Consider the following 14,751-nt stretch of genomic DNA (forward strand, 5'->3'; position numbering starts at 1 on the left):
TCCTCAAATGTGAAATGGTACCAATAACACTAACTTTATATGCTGTGTGGATTAAAAAGGCATGTGAAGGAAAACTTGTACCACCTAGTAGATGCTCGGTCGCTCTCCCTCACTGCCCCATCCTATCTTTCTGATGTACCCTAATGCACAGAATAGGAGTTGAATACTGAGACTACAGGGCTAAGATATAACAGGGTTAACAAAGCAATGGAGTGAGGGATGCTCAGGTCTGTGAAGTGTGGGGAGAACTGGATGGACATTCTCTTCAGTACTCACACCCTTTTGTGTAGTAACTCTCCAATCTTGTATGTTCAAAGTGGTATTGCAGGTACAAAGGGCTCTAATGTTTTTATAACTAGCGTGGCTGCTATGCATCCAACTGCAAATGTCCAATTGTTTCTTGGGGGAAAAAAGTTTAGGTTTGTTCAATGTGGCTCAGGGGCAGAGGTAAGAACGGTAGGTAGGAGAGGCCTAGGGTAAGCAGGTTTGGGCTCAATGTGAGGGGAACTTTGTAAAACAGAGCCTGGTGATGAAATGTGGAGTTTGGGGAGTCAGAAAGTGTTCACAGGGAGGTGGGAGGATGAATGCCATGGATGGGGGAGCAAGGGCTCCTGAATGGGCTGAGAGGATGACACACATGGTTTCTAATGAGAAAGAAAATCAGAGACTCAGTCCCTAAGCATCTTGCATTGAGATGTTTCTTGAAATGGTAGGAGGAGCATGAGAGGTCTCATGGAGGGACCAGGAGAGTAGAAATAATCTACCAGGGCTTAAGATATGCTTTTCTCTGCACAAATGGCAAAGGTGGGACCTTTTGTGCTAGGCCACTTACCCCTTCTGACCAATCTGGGTGACCCGGAGGTCTTCACCATATTTGTTCTTGACCCATTTGATGCCTTGTAACTGAGGGTCAACCATGAGCGGCCAGCGTTCACAGTTGATGAGGATGGCTGCATTCTCTGCGGACATGCGGTCTGCTGGGAGGCCCTCATTCTGCCAGGCAGCTAGGTCTGCATCGTCCATCAGCATCCTTAGGGTGTCCAGGGAGGGGGTGACCGGGATGGGAACCTGATGATGAGGAAATGCCATACACACTCAGAATGGAAGCGTGCTTTCTCAGCTGGTGGTGGGATGCACAGTAGTTCTTCAAATGACAAGCTCTTTGAGAAACAATATCAGAATCCCACCCAAGAGTGCTTTCCTGGATGTGTAATTATTTCTGGAAGCAGGTCTTTAACTAACTAATTAATTAATTATTTTGGGAAGCAGGTTTTAAAAAAGCTCCTGGTAGTATTTTTTTCTCTTGACTGATGGACAACAGCAGGAATTCAGCCTGTGTGACCCTTTGCTCTTCAGTATATTCATCGAAGTCAGATTTCTACCATGGATTAGTCATATCTTATCAACAGTCTCCTCTACGCCCTCCCCCTGTAGTTAACAGGGTCACCCCTCCACTACATTTCTGCATTTCTGTGCATGCGCCCACACCTACCGGGCTCTATCCTGTCAGTGCCAGCCCGTACCGAACACTCTCTCCTCTCAGCCCCTTCACCACTTTCTGACAGAGGCCGGCTTGCAAAGAGTTGGAGGTGTTTCCCTTCTCCCTACCCAGAACACCCCACACCCGGGCTGACTGTATGACTTCCCTGCAAACTCCTCACTGGCACACCCTGGAAACTGGGAGCAAGCCTCCAGGCCTGCACATGCTCTGCACAGCCCGTTTCCCTCAACAGCTTGTGTGTGCACCAGGTCCTCCTCTCTGGTCTCTGCTGACCTTTCTTAGCTTGTTTAATTCTGTACAAGTAATAGGTTCCACTGAGAACATATACTTTAAAAAAATTGAAGTAATATTCACAGCATTGTGCAACCATCAGCTCTATCTAGTTCTGAAACATTTCCATCACCCCAGAGGAAGCTCTATCTAGTTCTGAAACATTTCCATCACCCCGTACCCATTAGTAGTCATTCCTGTTCTCTCCCACTCCCAACTCTTAGCAACTGCTAGTCTGCTTTTTGTCTCTAAGGGTTTACCTAGTCTGGGTATTTTACTTAAAAGGAATCATACAATATGTGATCTTTTGTGTCTGGCTACTTTCCTTAGCAGAATGTTTTCAAGGTTCACACAGATGCCCTTTTAACTGCCCTATCTCTCTCTTCTCTGCAATTTGTTTTCTCAGTTACCTCAGGAAGACCTCTCCAAACCATCTCTTGTCCGTTTAATCATACCTGCTAAGTTTGTGAATGGCTGGTGCTGAACCATCAAGCAAATCTCAAAAGGGAAACATGCCACTGGAGGTTCTTATCCTGAGATCAGAAATGTATTTATATAGAATTGGTTTCCTTGGTAACCTTATGCATTCTATTTTATGCACTAAAACCTATTACTGTGACAAGGAACCCGTAGATTTCACCAGACTGCTAAAAAGGTCCATGGAGCAAAAGTGCCTAAGAACCCCAAACAAAACCAGAAAAACCCTTGCTAAGCTGCCGCTATCTTGATTCACTCAATTAATGATTGTCCTTTCTAGTTTCCTTTTCTGCAAGTGTTCAAGATAAATAATGAGTAGCTTTACATTTGTTTATTTCCCTATTCAACAAATTCTCAGGTGAGTAAGGTTTTATGTGCTGCTCTGTGAAGCCAATCATCACTAGTCAGCATGGGTACCGTGTTCCGAGGAAACCCCTGCAGATGAGCTCTGTGAACAATCCTTCCTGCAGGTTGAGAACTGTCTGAGCTGACTCTTGATGCAGCTGCTTGCCATGAACCTAATCTCCTGCACTGGATTGTGAGCTGCCTGCTAGAACTGCATCTCCTGCCTGGTGGACACACTGAATACTCAGGGAGGATCTGTGGACTGAGTGATGTGGAAGTGTCAGGCAATATTGGGTATTATTCTGACTGATGGCTCCAGACACCACCCTGGCCCATCTCAGTCAGGAACTGGCATTTCCCACTTCATCATGTTGGTGTGGAGGGAGGAGGTGGGTGTAAAGTCTATCAACTTACACTAAGAGGACAAGCTGAGTACATGTGACAGGAATAGTGAAAGCTGTTCTCACACAGGACCTAGGGGCCATGGTTACAGGGCATGCAGCTTTGGGGCTCGGTAACAAGGTGCAGTACAGAGTCTGGGAAAGGGACCTTGTCTTAGCTGCTACTGTGATGTTTGGCTCAAGAGCAGTGAGATTAGAGGCAAACACAATGGGGGTTGGTACTGCCCAAGTTTATCATTTTGGGGAGTGCCAGGAGATAGGAGTCTGGGCAGTGGGCCGGAGTTCCTGTGGAGGCCCATGAGAAGAGTGGTGCTCAGAATGACCTGCTAGTGGAACCCTGCCTCGGGGTGGCAGATGATAACGCGGGGCAGTGTGGAACAGCATGGGTGCCTGTGTCTCACTCTTGGATCCCAGAGATCCTTAGAGGATGTGCAGGAGATGGTGGGAGAAAGTGTGTAAGAAGGAATGAGGAGTTTTGGGTTATTATTGGCATATGAGCTCATTGGTACCCATGGCTGATGTAGGCAGGAGAAGTCCTGATGGTACATACTTGCAGTTGACTCAGGTATGGTCTCCAGGTCTCATCCACGAGTCTCTGACGGTATTTCTTTGTAAAGAAACCGAGGTACGAAATGAAAGCTGTGGTAAGTAAAATGTCTCCACATAATTTCCTCTCCCGTTGCTTGAAGTTCTGCACAGCTTCTGCCCACCTCACGTTTTCAGAAGCGAGTCCTCCCACCTGCCATTTCAAAGACCAGAGGGGAAAGGAGACTTGTCTCAACATAGCCAGTGCTGGCTATGAAGAGACATAGATTCAGTCACAGAAAGCACACAGCACACGTTTAACAGCAGAAGACTCAGAACGTCCTTGTGTGGTCCTTTTGATCACTGAGGATCTGTGTTGGCTACAGCAAACATTTTGGTCAGTGAGCCCCTGTTTGGTGCTATGTATGTGTGGGCTGTGGGAAGATGACAGGCTGTGGATGCAGGCTTCCAAGCTCTGCCTGTTATAGGTACTGAGATGAATACTACCCACCTCAAAGGGCAGTTGAAAGGATTAAATATGACCATGTATGTTAATCACTTAGTACAGTGCCTGGTCCATAAAACATGTTAGAAAATTATGTACCTCTCCCATCCCTCCAAATGCTAGGAGATGAAAATAAATAAGATTAATTTCATGCACTATAAATAATTCACAGTGGGCAGGGAGGCAAACATGGTAATTAAGACACAGAGCCAGAAGTCCTGCAACATGGGTGTGTACAAAGTAGCAAGACCACTGCACTTGTCCTGACGTTGCCTGACCCACTTTGGCATGGCTACCTGTTCTAGGGGCACAACTTCTCTGGGGATTAGAGACATCCTTTCTTTAGAGAACCCTTAGGTGGATGGTAAAGCTTAGCTTCTGCATTAAGTTTATCCTTTTTTCTTCCTTGAAAGAGGGCATCAGAGAATGCCAGAGCTGGGGATGATCTTAGGGATTTGCCAGCCCCACCATTGCCATGGCCATTTTTAAGTTATACAGATAAAGATGGGAAAGATGAAGTAACTTGGCAGAAGCTCTCGGTTGGTAGAGGCAAGGGTGGCTTCAGAGCCCATGCTCCTGGAGGAGAGTAGCACACCACCTCCACGAGGCCCAGCTCAGAAAATGCTCCAGCTGGGCAACGAAGGCCGGAACTAGAGAGAAGACAGGCTGGCTAGGAGGGTGAGACCCCTTCTTGCATGTTCGTAAAGGAGTAGTCTCTGAACGGAACGGGTTCATCTCAAAGCTCTGCAGCAGCGGGTCAGCAAAGAACTGCACAGACACATGCTTGTGGTATAGCCTCTCTTCACTAACACACGGCTCACTCAGTTCAGTGATTCTTATGACTCATTTCTCCCTGAATTAGAAAACCTGGCTTTGTTATGTGTATAGGCTGGCTGTAATAAATATAAAAATGTATGGATTCTGCCTCCTCTCATTGGTGAGGAAGGTTCTGTAAATGCTCTAGATTAAAGAGAAATCACATCCAGTGGACACTGCTTTGAAAAATGTGAAATGATTTATGGTGAAAGATATAAGTCATAAGGGATTTTGAAAGGCCATGCATTCTTTGACTGTCCTCTCTTCGAGGGCTAGTGTCTCTGCTCTGTCCTTGAACCCCAGACTGCTTTGACCAGTAGAACCCAGTGGACATGCTGCTGTGCTGGCTTCCGGGCCCAGGCCTTATAGACGGGGACCTTCCACTTCCTGTCTCTTGGAGCCCTGGGTAACCATGTGAGACATCTGACTACCCAGGTTGGAGAGACCTGAAACTGCATGGGGAGGAAGAGGGGTCCTGCAGAGCCCACTCTTGAAGTCGTTCTTACCAAGACGCGTGTGAAGGAAGTCATTTTATACCCTCCAAACCAGCTTGACCACCAGCTCAGTAACACCAAGTGGCCCCAGCTGGCACCACATGGAGAGGCATAACCTGCTAGCTGAGCCCTGCCCAAACTCCTGACCCACTAACTCCTGAGACTTAACGAAATGCTCTTTTGTCAAATCTCTAAGTTTTGGAGTGCTTTGGTAGACAGCAACAGGCACTCATAGCACAAGCACCCTGCTCTGGCCCTCCAGGTAATGTTTTTCAGGGTGGCCAGAGCTATGTTTGTGTGTGTCTGTGAGATGTGCATACAGATTAGGTCATGCTCAGAAACGCTGAAGGCCAAAAAGTCTCTTTCTGCTTCTGCCTCAGCTCCCGATCCTGGCTACACCTTTATCATCAAATATCACACAGGTAAGAGCTTCAGAGTTTGTCTGTCAAATGCCGGCTTTGTTCTTCTCTTTTGCCTCTGGGCGATACACACATATGTAAGCATGTCACACACTGCATGGGCTGCCTGATACATCAGTGTTCTCATCCTCCCAACCATCTCTGTAGGACAACTTTGACCAGACCAGGGTGTGCGTTCACACATTTCTCAGGATTTGTCCCTGCATCCCAGCACATTTTAATATTTTCCCGTGAGCCAAAGCAGTGCTGAGCTGTGCTCATCCATTTTGCACCTCAGCGGCACTTGATAAGCTCTGCTAATATAATTAAAGCTCCGGCTGCAGAGCCTCACACTCACCAGGCGATTTGCAAGGGAGATGGTGCCTGCGGTCATTTCAGCTTCTTGCTGACATTTGAGTTTGTCTGCTGTGGCTTTCTCAAACTTGGTGGTGAGTTTGGCCAGGTTGTCATTAAGGTGCTGTTCAGGAAGGAACACAGGTCTGTCAGTAATTCTGGCCCCAGTCACCTCAGTGCCTCTGAGCTAGGATTCATGTGTAGGCAATGTTTAAGGAAGAGTCACCTAGGGGGAGCTGTAGGGACACAGGGGAGGCAGGAGGGCAGGGAAGGAAAGAAAGGCAAATTAGGGACGCTGTCAGGCAGAGTCCCAGCAAGGACTTCAGTCAGACCCCAGAGGCAGGAGGTTGGATGGAAGTCCAGAGGATCTCGACCCAAGTGAGAGAGCTGAGCTTTGCTCCAGCACCTCATTTGAGGGCTCGGGGCCAGGAGGGGTGAGGGGGTGCTGGGCATGGAGGAGGGGGTGTGTGTTCTGTTTCTCCTGGTGTTTGGGAAAAATGGGTTCCAATAGCCCGCCCCAAGCTGCAGGTGCTGCTTTAGAACCAGAGGCCCGCAGGTGGTCAGAAAGACCCCAGGGAGGCCTGGGGGGCCACATACTGTGCCTGCTGTGGCAGGTCTCTGGTTTGGGGTGGGGCTGTCAACAACCTAAGTCTTCCCCTTACGTTAACCTCATCTATTCTCTTCTATTATGGGGGCATTTAAGAAATACATGGTTTCCATTTTTTCTAAATTTATGAAGAACTTAGAATTGAAGCACATAGCTTTTGTTGCCCCCAGAGGATATAAGTGCATGCACAGACAAATGGACACATGGCAGCTATACCTCCAAATGTGTCTTATGTCTGTTCACTGGCCCGGTTTAGGCTGCCATGTTGGTCATTACCAAGTTACAAGAGAAATAAATTAAAAGCCAAGCAGTTTGAAAAGCAGGTGGCAAGGCATCCAATTAATGATGACAGACTGGCCACGCTCATTTATTTTTTCTTCTTCCTGAGGCTTCTCTAAAATGATTAAAAATTTTTTTTAGCCTCACCCAAGGATATTTTTTCATTGCTTTTAGAGAGAGGGGAAGGTAGAGAGGGAGGGAGAGAGAGAAACATCAATGTTAGTGAGAAGCATCAGTTGGCTGCCTCCCATACATGACCAGACTGGGGATTATACCCGGGATCAAACCCATAACCCAGGCATATGCCCTTTCCGGTTATGGGATAATGCTCCAATGAGCAAAACCAGCCCAGACTGCTTTTCTAAAATGGTTTTGAAGTAATGAAAAAAGTCATAAGCCCATAACACCAAGCAAATATCAAGGGCCATTGGAGGGTGAAGGATTCCAGTAGATTTATGGAAGACCACATGGCAGAGGATTGGAAACTGCCAGAGCAGGACAGGGGAAGCAGCAACCTAGAGAAGGTTTCAGTTCACCAAAGAGGAAGCTTATCAGCCCCGCAGAGCCCTGTGCACCTAGGGACTTGGAAATGTCAGGGCTGTTTCAAAGGAATACTGAAAATAGGAGGGTTAGTTAGAAACCTATTAATTTCTCACTCCATATCTCTGTTTCCATGCTCATCATGCAATGCCACCAGGGATCTATGTCACCAGGCAGGACAGTCAATAGTGGCAGGGAAAAGGCAACATATTCTGGTGTTTAGGATGCATCCAGCATAACTCATCTGATCTTGAAAGCAAATTCTGTCAGTCAGCCAGCTCTGCCTTTGCCTGCACAGTTATAATCAGCTTTTGATCTCTACTTTTGTAAAAGAAAGAACAAGAAGGTATTTGATGAAAGCCTAGGTTAAGTTAAACAAACAAACAAACAAAAAACTGTGACCTAGGAAATGGAGATAACTTCAAGCATGAAAACAACAACAAAGCATGGAACTCTTAATAAATAGTTTATCAGAGAGATTCACAATGTTTTTTCATAAAACAAGAAAAGAGTGCTAGTAAAAGGAATAGCAAACTCAACACTGTTGTGGAAATTATTATTATTATTATTATTAATATAAAAAGTAGTAAATTCAAAGGAAGGGCTAAAAGGTGAATTTGAGGAAATCTAGAAAGTATAAGAAAACATATAGTAACAAAAAGGTTAGAAAAAGTAGAGGACCCATCAGGTCTAACATTCAACAAATATGTGCTTCATAAAATAAAATTTAAAAGGAAACAGAAGGGCTATTACCCAAGAAATAATACAAAATAATTTTTTAGAGCTGAAGAAAAGTCTCCACATGCCACATCCAATGAATAAAAAAAGGATGGTAGCTAAGAATGTCAATGTAAAGTTTAAGACACCAAGAATAAAGAAAAAATGGAAAGATTTCCAGAAAGAGAGAAACATGGTGCATCAATAAGGGAGTTGGACCCTTGCTGTTCATCAGACTTCTCACCAGATGAGGATAAAGCATTCCGTGTGGAAGAGGAAAAAATTAGCAACTCAGAATGTAATACTCAGCAAAATGGTCAGTTAAGTTAAAAACAAAGACATTTCCAGACTGGAACTATTCTGAAAATTTACCTCTTACTTCACATTTCTGAGAAAGTTACTTAAGTCATAGCAAAATAAGAGAAGAAATAAAGAAAAGGAGAAGGCATGGGGTCCAGGAGCCATTGGAACCAACCCAAGAAAGGAGTGAAATGTGTTGACACTGGAGCTCTCAGTTGGGGATAAGGGAGAAAAGTCTTGGAGGCAAAGGTGACTTAATAGAAGACTGGATTAGATAGAGAGTTTTAAAGTCATTGAGGCTTTGTGAAAAGAACTAAAGGAAGAGAGAAAAAGATAAAGGCAAGTAGGAACTCCAGGGTGGAAAAAATGGTTGTATAAGAAAGGCAATACAATGATGTTATACCACTGATATCTTATATGAACAATATAGACATGTTCACAGAATATGAATGGGATTTACTGATTTTCTACCTTTTTGAGTCAGTGAGGGGACAGAGTATGGGACACTTAATTTTGGGTATAAAATGGAGTGCAGTTATTTTCAATCTTGGTGACTAAAAAGCAATAGTGATGATAAGTAATGATAATAGATGTTGGGAGTTGGAAGGTAGGGAGGAAGCTGAAGGAAAGAGTACTAACTTCATCTTGAAAGCTGAGGGCTCCAAGGAAGCTACCTCATGTGATAGAACAAGAAATAAAGTTTATATCCACTCAAAACGGTTGCCACAACGATACTGGGACACAGGGAGATGAGCATCTTAGAGTCTCATCTAGCAGAAACTTAACTGCCTGAATAAGATGCAGCAAGAAATAAGGATGCCAGCACAGAACATGGACAGAAGTCAGAAACTCCAATGAACAGAGGCCAGGAAGATCATGTAAACCAGTCAGATGAATCTGGTCCTGAGAAAAATAGGAATGTGGGGCCTATGGCAAAACTATCTACTTGAATGGAAGCCAGTGCTTAACTCCAGAGCCAGCTAATAATATTTGGGAATCTTATTATTTTGATAAGCCAGATGAGCCAGAAATCAAATTTCTACAAGAAGCTCCTATTGCTGTAAATGCTGGCAATGAATTAAATAATTTCAAACACTATGTGTGGGTCAAATACAATACATGTAAGCCTCTAGGTAGCAAGCTCCTAGTGATATCAACAATCAGTTGAAACACACAAAATAATTAACGGGCAGAAGACTGTTGTGTCTCATTAGAAGCCCTTCTCTACTGTTTGATATTTGACTTATGGTGACTGTAAGCTCCATGAAAATGCCTTATTTGTTTTTATTACCATTACTTTTATAAATTATAACAATATACAGTGCGCTCATTATAGAGAAAATACAGATAAACAAACACCATCTAAAATCTACCACCCAGAGCTAACCACCACTATTCGTATTTTTATGTATTATAATTATATGTATAACTATATTGTACAATTTGTTTTAAAATACACCTTTTTCACTGTAAGCATCTTGAACATAAAATTTACTTGGAATTATTCTAAAATTCTAAAAATAAAGCTTGGGGTGGAATGCATGTGGAGGCAGCTGGTGGCGGCCTCAGTGGCGCACAGGCGTGGGAGTGGAGGGGGCTCCTATCAGAGACCATTTCAGCGAATCTCCTCTGTTGGTAATGCAGGAAGCGTTCAAACTCTTGGGATGTTGATAGGCATGTGGATAAGCAAAGGATGGAAAGGAGGTTGTTAAAAGTGAAAATACATTTTTTTTCAAAAAATATTTTGGCAGAAAAGAAGTGTCTTCCTGAGGTAGCCAAGTATTTTAAAATATTCTTATTGCTTTCACAGGCTGAGTAGGCCTATCGTGTGAATGTTGGCTACTGAAAAGGGATAAACATTTAGAAAACATTCCTTTTGCACCAAATGTTCCTTTAAATACTTAAGTAAAGAGATCTTTGAAAATGCAGTTCTTATAACATTGTTCTGGGAGACACTGAGGAATATGAAAATCATTGAGAGGTATTTTCCCTCCAAAAGCAGTCCTGGGGATGTTGCAGTGTTCTGCATCTGGAATTCTTTGAAGAGAGCCATTGTTTTGGCAATGGACACCTGTTTTGAGTAAACTGGCCTATGAACATCTGGATTTAGAAAGCAAACATGTTGAGGGAATCAGTTGTTTGTCAAAAGGTACCTTTTCTTTATGGAGAGATCAGTTGTGATGATCTTTGAACTAGCCTCTGGTTATAGAATTTAATCTAATAATCAATAAGCCCATGATATGAAGTGTGCGGCTTGTCTTTAATCTTACTTTCACAATTTGTAAAAACCCTTTTTATCAGCATGAGAAATTTGCAGCAACTCTTATTTGCCTGGAATGCACTTGTGGAAATGAAAGACCCAGGAAATGTTTTGGGTTGGGCTTGGTCACGGTCGTGCCTGATTACCAGGCTGTCATGGACACGTGAGAGCACAGGGAGCCCAGGCAGAAGGAGGGGGAGCAGGAGGGCAGGGCAGGGCTGTAATGGTGGGCATTTTAAAGACATTTGTAGTGAGATCTGTCGACAGATTTTTAGCTGTTAGGTGTCATATAGGACTCTGACTTCTACTTCTCACTTTGGCACTATCCATTTTAACTCCACAGGTAGGTGTGAATTCAAGATCGCCCTAACTTCAGTCCTGAGTGAGGCAGATATAATCAAATATGAGTGGGGGGCCCAAAAAACTGCAAAATTTATTTATTAAAAAATTCTGTATTTAGCCCTGGCTGGTGTGGCTCAGTGGATTGAGTGCCAACCTGCCAACCAAAGGGTTGCCAGTTCAATTCCCATTCAGGGCACATGCCTGAGTTGCAGGCCAGGTGCCTAGTAGGGGGCACATGAGAGGCAACCACACATTGATGTTTCCCTCTCTTTCTCTCTCCCTTCCCCTCCCTCTAAAAATAAATAAATAAAATATTTTTAAAATTGTGTATTTATTCTTACATGTTTAAACTTCAGTTTCCTTCAAAGTATTTTCCATTTGATGTAATACACCCATTGAGATGTTTTTCCCACTGCTCAAGACAGTTTTTGAACTTGTGGATTTTGATGCCTTTTAGTACTTCTGCCAGTTTTTGTTTCACCTCTTCCACATGGGCAAAACATTTCCCTTTGAGGACTTTATTCATTGGGGGAAACAAAAAAATAGTTCAGGGCAAGATGGGATGAATAGGGAGGGTGGGCAGGATATTTTTGGTCAAAAACTGCTAAACACTCAGCTCAGTGTTGGCAAATGTGCTTGTAAATCATCCCTTATGAAATGATCAAATGTGTTGAGAGTCTTGAAAAAAAATTCACTGAAGCTAAATGCAGCTTCTCACAACACCACCAGCTGGTACACTGATATAGATGGGTTCCCAGAACACTCATTTAATGAGGGAAGCCTGCTTAGGGGCCACTCTCCAGGAGACAATTTTGTTTTTTTGCGCCACCCCCACCTTGCTTGTACATATCTCTGCCATCTTTCTCTCTTCAGAAGGAAAGGAAAAATAATTCAGGGGCAAAGTGTAAACCAATAGTCCAGTGGATTTTTCTTGTTTGGACTATATGCGTTTGAGAAAAGAATTTAAAAAGTTACCTCTACTAAAAAATCAGGAGACTTTGCTTAACAAGCTGGTTTTCCCTGCCTGTAGACCCTGGGGAAGGGCAGAGAGTGCTGTTTGCACCAGAGGCTGCCCGGCAGGGCCACAGGGCCCTGCTCACTTACTGCGATCTTGGTTTTAATGGCTGCCAGCTTCTCCTGGGCGGCTGTGAGGTCCGAGGTGGCTCGGCTCAAAGCTTGGCGCTTGGGCTCCACGTCACAGAACACCTCATAGAACTTCACAATGTTTATGACCCAAGAACAGAGGCCCGCAGCTGCGTAAGACTTGGTGGCCACGAACTCAGGATTGAACTCGGGATCCTGCAGATATGGCCTGATGGCTTTGAGGCAGTTCTCATGAATGTTCTCTTTGTTGAAGTTGATCAGGGAGTCCAGGAAGGCATCCACTCTGGCCATGGCGACTTTAGCAGCCTTCCAGCTTCGGTCCTTGGGCACCTTTCCCTCAGGGGCCACGAGGGCCATCACAGCTGCGCTGACATTGCTCACAGCCTGAGGCGGGGACCCAAAAGACTTCAGCTCTGTCAGGTTGGTCTGAGAAAAGAGAAGGAGGTTTGTTAGAGGAAAACGAATGGGCCTTCTCTGTTCTCTGCTAACGGATTTAGTCCCTGGAGTGATCAGTCTGAAAGGGCTGCTTTGAAGCCTGCAGCAGCCCTCTGAATTTTAAATATCATGACTCATCAGAAGGAAACCAAAACTTATCCCCAGCGGCCTCAGGCTCCTCTGAATGGTCAGCAGAGACTCAGCTGCGTTCTTTCAGCATATAAACTGACTTGCCGTCTGCCCATTAAGGGGACACAATTATTTCACACTCAACTGGAAAATATAAGGGTGCCAACACACTGAAATATGTAGCTTGCCATGAATAAGAGATAAGGCTATTATAAATTAATTTCGATCCTGGATTGAAGAGAATAGCACTGCAACCCAATTATTATTTTTTTCTTTGATTAAGCTGCTTTGTTCCAGGAGCTTGCTCTAACTACACCAACTGTCCCAATAGCAAAGTGGTATTTTCTGCCAAGATAATTTAGACAGAGGTTAGGCCTGGCCTGTGCAGTTGCTGCCTCTGCGTAGATGGGGGTTTCTCCTTTGCTCTAAATTTCACTGGCTTGGGAAGAAAATGACAGAAAGCATTGACCTTAGCAAGTCACTTCAACTTCCCAGGCCTCAGTGTTTTCATCTGTAAATTGGGAACAGGGCACCATTAATCAGTAAGTGAAATTGTGGCATCAATACGTATCAAGTGGATTTAAGGTTGCTTGTGACCATCAGGGAGAAGCACAACCTCAAAAGCACTTCCTTTGGGGCTGATTTTGTAAGTGGAGGTAAAACTTGATTCAGAGATTAGATCCTTGTGCTACATGGACTTGGGGTGCTCCTGGACCCGGAAATCTATAAGTGAGGGGGAGTTTTTCCCCCAGTGCTTCAGGGAAATGTGTAGAAAGACATTCCGTTTGCTTTTGCAAATGCTTTTTCACATTTGGCCATGAGAAACTTGTCAGGGGCAGGAGTGAAGGACAGCACAGGTGTGGGGGTGCTGGCACATGGATTGTAGTGGCTTCCACTGGGCGACAGAGGGCGAAATGAGAAGATACAACCAGAAAGGAAAAAATCCACCATTTTAAAATACTTTAGGTTAACTATATTTAATGTACTGATTTAGGAAACTGTAAAATCATTGGTACATCATTGTTAATATTTCAATGTAATCCCTTCCATAATTTTTTATATATATATATATATCTATGAATCAATCTCAAGTCTTTTGGTTTTAGTGACAGAAAACCTAGCTGAAGTACAATACAAAGGGGGATTTCCTTGCTCATGTATCTGGAGAGAATGGGCTCGGAGCTGACTGTAAGGCCAAGTGCAACTATGTTTTGAATGTTTGCGGGGCTCCCTGAATCTTTTCTTGTTTCTGTGTCTCTCTGTGCATGAGTGTCCTCTTTGCGTACCAGTTTTGTCAGATTGCGAGGCATGTGACCTGCCTCTTTGACCTGGACGTGGGTCACATTCTCCACCTCTCCCTAAGCTCTAGACACAGTCACCTCCCCTAGTGTACTGACTGCCACGCTCATTCCCACTTTGGGACCTCTGCCTGGAACACTTCTTCCCAAGTCATATGCATGGCTGACCCTCCTCATCCATCAAGATCTCACTGCCAACTTCCCTTTCCTAGTCATTTCCTATCTGAGCACCTTGGTGATCTTCACAGAACTCAGGGCAATCAGAGAGTTACCACTTTCCCCTTGTTGAGTTCTTATTTCCTCTTCTTCATGAGCATGGGAATCCCTCTCTTGTCTCTGTAGCCCCAGTGCCTAGACTAGAAACGGGCACACAGCATATGTGCTGGACAATACATGGAGTGAATGGGTGCCAGCAGCTCCGGGCTCATACCCTTCAATTTGCAACCAGAAGGAAAAAAGATATTTTCTTCAATGTAGCTCAAAATTCAAAGGTCCTGGGAAATGATCTTGTTGAGTTAGGTGGGACCCTGTAACCAGTCACCATGGAGCAGAGGATATAGCACTTCCAACAGGAACACAAGGGTGCAAAAACATTTCTCAGGAGAAGGAAGATGTGATGTTGCCAGTGCAACATCAGGCACCCTGCCCTCCCTC

At 44.4% G+C, this 14,751-nt stretch overlaps 1 protein-coding gene across 5 annotated transcripts in view; it reads right to left on the minus strand.

Annotated features, from left to right (window-relative positions):
• The window catches only part of DNAH9 (dynein axonemal heavy chain 9), a 335,540-nt gene that overhangs the window by 72,958 nt on the left and 247,831 nt on the right, over positions 1-14,751 (minus strand). For all 5 annotated transcript variants that reach the window (XM_028534618.2, XM_036032967.1, XM_036032969.1 and 2 more), the window contains 4 exons: positions 12,236-12,661; positions 6,091-6,210; positions 3,545-3,733; positions 833-1,068 (listed from right to left, as the gene is read on the minus strand). In XM_028534618.2, coding sequence (XP_028390419.1) covers positions 833-1,068; positions 3,545-3,733; positions 6,091-6,210; positions 12,236-12,661 — 971 coding nt within the window. The remainder of the gene's footprint in view (positions 1-832; positions 1,069-3,544; positions 3,734-6,090; positions 6,211-12,235; positions 12,662-14,751) is intronic.

The sequence above is a fragment of the Phyllostomus discolor genome, chromosome 8 (assembly GCF_004126475.2).
Source record: "Phyllostomus discolor isolate MPI-MPIP mPhyDis1 chromosome 8, mPhyDis1.pri.v3, whole genome shotgun sequence".
Classification (NCBI taxonomy): Eukaryota; Metazoa; Chordata; class Mammalia; order Chiroptera; family Phyllostomidae; genus Phyllostomus; species Phyllostomus discolor.